At 39.2% G+C, this 6,872-nt stretch overlaps 1 protein-coding gene across 26 annotated transcripts in view; it reads right to left on the bottom strand.

The window, feature by feature from the left end:
- Positions 1–6,872, bottom strand: part of dlg2 (discs, large homolog 2 (Drosophila)) — a 212,174-nt gene that overhangs the window by 173,839 nt on the left and 31,463 nt on the right. Inside the window, exon 1 of one of the 26 annotated variants that reach the window (XM_016490328.1) lies at positions 1,395–1,576. The exons of the other annotated variants lie outside the window; for them this stretch is intronic. Within the exon in view, the coding sequence (XP_016345814.1) occupies positions 1,395–1,436 (42 nt within the window). The 5' untranslated portion in view covers positions 1,437–1,576. Of the gene's footprint in view, positions 1–1,394; positions 1,577–6,872 lie in introns of those variants that run through there. 26 annotated transcript variants of the gene reach the window in all.

The raw sequence follows: 6,872 nt of genomic DNA, 5'->3' as shown, positions 1-6,872 counted from the left end.
ACACACACACACACACACACACACACACACACACACAATCCTACACTTGCATTCCTATACAATCAAGTATCACACACATTGCAAATGTATTACTATAATCGCTCAGGGACCAAATCATTCACACAGTTTTTGGCTTCCCATGCTCACTTCCTCTCCTCCCATCGCCAGCATGTCCACCCCTGCATCCATGGCATCATGTTTACTGCCAGCTTGATGCATGAGAACACAGCTTCTCTTAGATAAATCCATTACAAGCTGCAGAGGAAAGCAGAATGCCACCTACTACAGACAAGCAGCAATTTACCAACATAAGAAAACCCGGACGAGCCCCCAAGAAAATCTTCTCCATATGCATGTCTGCAGAGAATAGAAAAAAGCCAGGTTATATCTGAATAGTTCAATTCACACAAGTGTTTCCGAGCTTTATTTCTGTATTCTTCAACAAAGTTTGTGTATAAAGCAGAGTCGACTGTCACAGGCAGCACCGCCCCACCTTGCATTATCAGGGCACTTCCTGCTCAGTCAGCAGAGGGAGGTGGGGGAAGTGAGGCAGACAGGTGCAGTAACACTTGCTTGCATATTAAAGACCTCTCACACTTTAGCAGACAAACTCAAGACAGGAAACTGCAGCAAAAAGGAGTGGGACAGACAGGTATAATTATGGCAATATTAATAATACTAAACAAATCAATAAATATAGAGAAAATATACAATACACACACATAAGAAGCTGCTCACAATGTTTACAGAAAATAGTCATTTTTAAAATTATTTTTATATATATATAACATTTATATATTTTAAAACAGCAATTATCTTTAATTTATTTCTGTGACGGCAAAGCTGAATTTTTATCAGTCATTACTCCTGAGTTCAATTTCACAGGATCCTTCAGAAATCATTCTAATATGCTGATTTGGTGCTTAAGAAACATTTCGTATTATTATTGATTTTAATAGTTATGACAATGTGACAATGTGACAATTTGCAAGCTTGTACAAGACAGAACTTGGATAAAGAGTAACACTGAGAAAGGCTACATTGTTTTTAAATTAGCAGTACTCAGATAAACTACACTACACTTTAATCTCTTTAGAGATTTAAAAAATGTCTTGTTAAAAAATGTCATAATTATAAGCATTTTCACAGTCGTACTAAGACTGTTACAAGACCCCCAATGCTTCTGGATAAACCTCATCCAGAAAATCACAAACTTGAAACAATTCATGTAAAAATCAGCCAACTCTGCCATTACTGACAGAAAAATATCCTGGTGTGGCAATTCACAGATGCCACAACAACCAGAGCGGCCACATGGCATAATCGTACAGCCCCATGTGACACTCACATATGTACAGTACACACAAAAGTTCACACTCACAGCATGGTCTTACCTTCACATTGGACCTCAGTGCACAATAACATGCAAAAATCATTGCAGGTATTGTGTGGCATAAGGATTGGTGTAGCAGCAAAGCTTCTGAAGGGAAGGAATTCAAGAAGAGGAAGAAAAGAGTCAGAGACGGATCACATCCCTCGGTGTACGCTCCCAGCAGAGCATTGCGACGGGTTGCCGTATCCGTCTCTCTGGGCTAGGGACTCGTACTCACACATTGGCATCAGGCATGCAGGGAGAACTATGCTATTTGATGCTGGATGAGGCATTTCAGCTGACAGCAGTAGGAAAAGCACCCCGCCGCACGGGGGATTCTCTCTTTCGGTCTTTTCTTTCTCCCTTTTACCCTCTCTCTCTTTAATTCAGAACAAAGAAGAGGCAGGAATTGAGTGAGGGTGAAGATTTTGGAGGTTGCTTGATACTAAAAAAAGTGACGTGACATGTGGCCAAGTATGACCCATACTTGGAATTAGTGCTCTGCATTTAATCCATCCAAAGTGCACACACACAGCAGTGAACACACACGCACCGTGAACACACACCTGGAGCAGTGAGCAGCCATTTATGCTGCGGCGCCCGGGGAGCAGTTGGGGGTTTGGTGCCTTGCTCAAGGGCACCTCAGTCGTGGTATTTAAGGTGGAAGAGAGCGCTGTACATTCACTCCCCCCACCTACAATCCCTGCCGGTACGAGACTCGAACCCGCAACCTTTGGGTTACGAGTCCGACTCTCTAACCATTAGGCCACAACTTCCCCAAATCTAGAATCTGCACTAGATTAGATACACACATACTGCAAAACAGCAGCAGGTAAAAAGTATAAGGACTGGCAGTATTTATTTAAATAATTTCGACTTGTGCACACACACCCTGTGCTGTTATATAACACCCTCAAGACTCTCTCTCTACAGTGGAACGCTGCTAAAAAAGCTGCATTCATTAGGCTAGAAAGCAACAGAGCTGTAAGCAGCAGGTCTGTCATTTAAACCACAATCTAGAATACAGTATGGTTTTGGTGAATATTTGTGGGAGGGTTTGATCCACATATGAATATGTCAAAACACAACGCACCCAATGAGATTACCCACGGGGTATTGAAACATGAATTATTCATGTAGGGCATTAGAATGCAAATGAGAAATTAATTCTAACAGCAAGAATATAAAAATGGCCTGAATCATGTTTTTCAAGTGAAAGTGCATCTAAAAAATACACATTAAAGTTGCACATCAATTTGATACATGATTAAACATGATTAAGAATGCAGATTCTTGACATTTGCATGCAATCCTGGACTGGACATCAATTCCTCTGCTTTGAATTATAAAACTCCAGACTGCACCAGCATATAACAAACACAAGGTGGCAGGAGTCTAACTCAATATATTCAATTTGGCTCTCCAGCTCTCTGCAGTGGTGGACACAAGTTAAAGAACATATAGATAACGTGGCCAATTTGCTACATTATTACTAACTATCCCTGTCTGAGAAAACAAAGTGCACACAGCAGGAATTTAATTACTTGTCAGCTATGTAAGTGCTTTAATCATTGTGCTGTGAATGTGTTAATTCAGCTCAGCACAGAAGAGTTCCACTAAGGTAAAATTAAATTACAGGAGAGACGCAGACTAATGACTTAAAGGGGTCATATGATGCGATTTAAATTGTTCCTTTCTCTTTGAAGTGTTACAAGCTCTTGGTGCATAAAGAAGATCTGTAAAGTTGCAAAGACTAAAGTCTCAAATCCAAAGAGATATTCTTTATAAAAGTTAAGAGTCAACCACACCTACCTAAAATGGCTTGTTCTAACACACCCCCACATGTCTACGTCACGATGTGGGAAGATTTGCATAACGCTGCCCAAATGTTCACGCAAAGAAAGGCGGCATAACTTTTATTCTCTCTGTAGTATTGTTGCTGCCGCCATGTCGTGAAGGCGCTGTGTTTCATTGTGAAAGCGAAACTACTTTGTTTGGCCTCCCAAAAGTGGATGCTATCCGCTTCGTCATGCCTAGAGCTGATCCGTGCTGGTCGCTGAGGAAATACATCAACTTCGCGCTGTGGATCGCCGGATCGGCTTTCACCGTAGACGAAGCGGAGTCCAGCCCGGGGTCATCACTTGTGGTTGCCGCAAGCCCAACGGCCGCTCCTTTGTCGAATCCGCCGGCCGCCGCTCACTCTAGGCCGCCTTGTGTGATGCCGTCGCTCCGGCCGGACAGGGCATCACAGTATGGTAGAGGCGTAACATCACACCTCTTGGGAAAAAAACAAAAAACAAAAACAGATGAATAACAAAAAGTCATACTTCATAACTAGCTCTTCTCTTAACAAATGCAAAAATTATATATATATATGTCACAGAATGTAGTTTTAAGAGTTTTTAGGCAGGAATGTACTTGTTTAGACTTCAAATATGCAGTTTGTTAATAAGGATAACGTCTATTTGAGGGCAAAATCTCATCACTTTATATTTTATGTAACTTCAATGCAGTATATCAGAGCGCTGCCTTTGTACTTTTGACTGAATTGCCTAACAATTTTTATGATGGCTTTTGTTGTTTATTAAATATTATTATTTAATAAATAATATTTTATATAAATAATAGTAGTATTTAGTATTGGGAAACCGTGTGTGTGTGTGTTCGTGATGGTGATTTTAGTTGCATTGTTCCACCATTAGATGTTGACAAGAGACTGTTTTTTATGAGTCAGCAGTAAATTTTTATATTGAGAGAGACTGAAACAGGGTTGTATTAAGTGCAATAAGTTGCAGAAAACAACTCTTTGCCGTCTCGTCTTGCTGTCTGACTCACACCTGAAGCACGTGCACACGCCGCATCTTGCACAGCGTATGTTCCGTTCTGCCGCACATGTGCAAAGCGCACGCACACACACACAGAGAGACACGTTTCAGACGGCGTGCGAACACCGAGTTGATTCGTCTTTCGCATCCCATCTCGACGATCATTCTCGTAAATGCAGTCGGTTATGTTTTAAATTAATATAAACAGCTGAGAAAGAAATCGGATGTGTATCATTATACTGGATCCGTGCAGTCGGATTTAAAGGGACAGCAGCCTATAAATACGTGCTGCTGAATATGTCACTAATGTTAATAAAACAACAAAACAGCTATAACAAATATTAATCAAAATTTAATTCATACAGTGAACACTATGCAGTGCTATTTTACACTTAATTATTACATTTCTGTACCTGAATACTACTGTTTATATTATCTATGCTTGTAAATTGTGTATTTCTTTTTTTCTTTTTCTTTCTACTGACTGTTCACTTGCCTTTAACTTTGCCTTTCTCAGACTATAGTTTTTGCTGTGGTATATGAAGAAGTACTTAAAGTGTATGGAAAGCAAAGTTAAAACGATATAAAATTAGTGTCATTAATTTTTTTTTTTTTTGTATGTTCACACTGATGTTAAAATGACATTTTCTGATTTGTGACATTACTTTTTATGTAATGCTAAAACACTGCTGGTCACTTTCAGAAGTTGTAGTGATTCTTTCTTTTCCAAGATAGAATGTGTGAAAATTGGTTATATAATTTTCATTTTAAAATATAATTGAAATTGATTTTACACACGTTAAGCAATATCGTATCGCATATCGAATATCGCATTTTTTAACAAGGTATCACATATCGCATTTTTCTTCAATATCGCACAGCCCTAGTTGTAAACAAGGAAATTATTTTTACTTTCAACAACAGCTTGTAAGAGGCAGCCAACAAACTCACTGAGCAGCGTTGTCATCGGAAATCACCTTTAACAGATGATCGGATAGTACGACAAAGATATCGCTTTCCTCAGCGGACATTCAAACTAATGTTTTATTGTGAATATGAGATTCAGCTAAAGAATGAATGCTGTATCAGATGCAGGTAATCACACTCGCTCAGTCCATCTCTCTGTCATAATACTAGACTCCACATAATATGCTGCTTTTAAAATTAGTAACGGAGGCTTGGGCTCAGCTGTTAAACTGTCAAACTGAGATTTTGAATCTGTGGCGGAAGGAAGTATTTCTGCACAAAAGAGGATTTTTAAAGACACTCCGTTGGTGTTTCTTATTCATTTACACACTCGTGCAGTCGAACTGTTGTATAAACGTAATATCACACTCGTAGCCGTGAGATATGTCTGTATATCGGAACGCTGTGATTACCTGCGGTCTCGTGCCTACGGCAAATCACAGCCGTGCCTATATAAAGCCATATCTCACGTCTACTCATGTGATATTGCTCATATTATGGGTGTAACGGTACACAAACATGACGGTTCAGTATGTACCTCGGTTTTGATGTCACGGTTCAGTATGGTTTTGGTAAAGCAGGGGGAAAAACTAAACATAAAATAGCTTTTTTTATTTATTAAACAGTGGTTTACTGAACATAAAATCTCTCATTTGAGTAAAGTCTCTAGACTTCATTTCTCTAGCGAACTAATGAGCTGTGGACACTGATAACTTGAATGAGGTAAATTAAATGCTATGTGACATTTTGTTTACAAACTGTTTTATTGACGTCTTTCCGCGGTTGAAACGCTGATTGAGCGATTACATGAGATTTTCATTCATGTTTATTTTGTGTGTAAACAATTAGTAATGAGGAAGGGAAGATCACACTCACTCGCGCTTCGCGCTGCAGTTTGAACTGAGGCGTTTATACAGCGATCTGTCACACCACATCAAAGAGCGTCAAAACTGCATTTATTGTTTGAATTTCCTGAAAAAAAGGACATAATTTGAAAGTGTTTCTTATCAAAAGTAACAGTATATAAAACTGGAAGTTTCCAATGAAGTTTCACTTGTGCGGTGGTTAAAACAATGCTGTATTTGTTCGGTACACATGCGTACCAAATACGGGTGGGCGATATGAGCTAAAATTCATATCACGATATTTTACACTGTCCAGGCTATATCAATATTATATTGCGATGTGAGAAAAAAAAAATTACAGGCAAAATATTTTAACCTTATATAACTAGAAAAAGTGAGGGATTGGACATAGACCTGAAAAGTCTTTTTTTATTGTGCCATTGTTTTTCTCAAAAAGTGCAAACGTGCAACATGAGGTAGGCCTGTATGAATTAAATTAAATTAAATTAAATTAAATATTGTGTGTTTGAGTTGGCCAGTGGTTCCCAAACTTTTTCTGCCGGCCCCCCTTTTGTAGAGAAAAATATTTTTCAAGGCCCCACCCACCCCCTTTTTTTTTGGAAAGTCTCTTATGTTCACCGAGGAAATTATTTTTTCACGATTCTCTTATGAATATTTGAAATGGTCCTTTGTGTCAGAGCACTGGAGTTCGTCAGAAATAGAATGGGGCATCAATTGTACTGTCATGGATTTGTCGTGTCGTGTCGTGTCGCGTCGCGCCGCATCCACAGAGGAGAACATCACTGGGTTCTATTTGCTTTTGTCAAATCGCGCCGCTCGCATCTGGTGTAGACATGTTGTTTT

Source organism: Sinocyclocheilus anshuiensis, unplaced genomic scaffold, assembly GCF_001515605.1.
Source record: "Sinocyclocheilus anshuiensis isolate Anshui unplaced genomic scaffold, SAMN03320099.WGS_v1.1 scaffold186, whole genome shotgun sequence".
NCBI lineage: Eukaryota > Metazoa > Chordata > Actinopteri > Cypriniformes > Cyprinidae > Sinocyclocheilus > Sinocyclocheilus anshuiensis.
The sequence above is the reverse complement of the archived record's forward strand: the minus strand, read 5'-3'. Positions and strand labels throughout refer to the sequence as shown.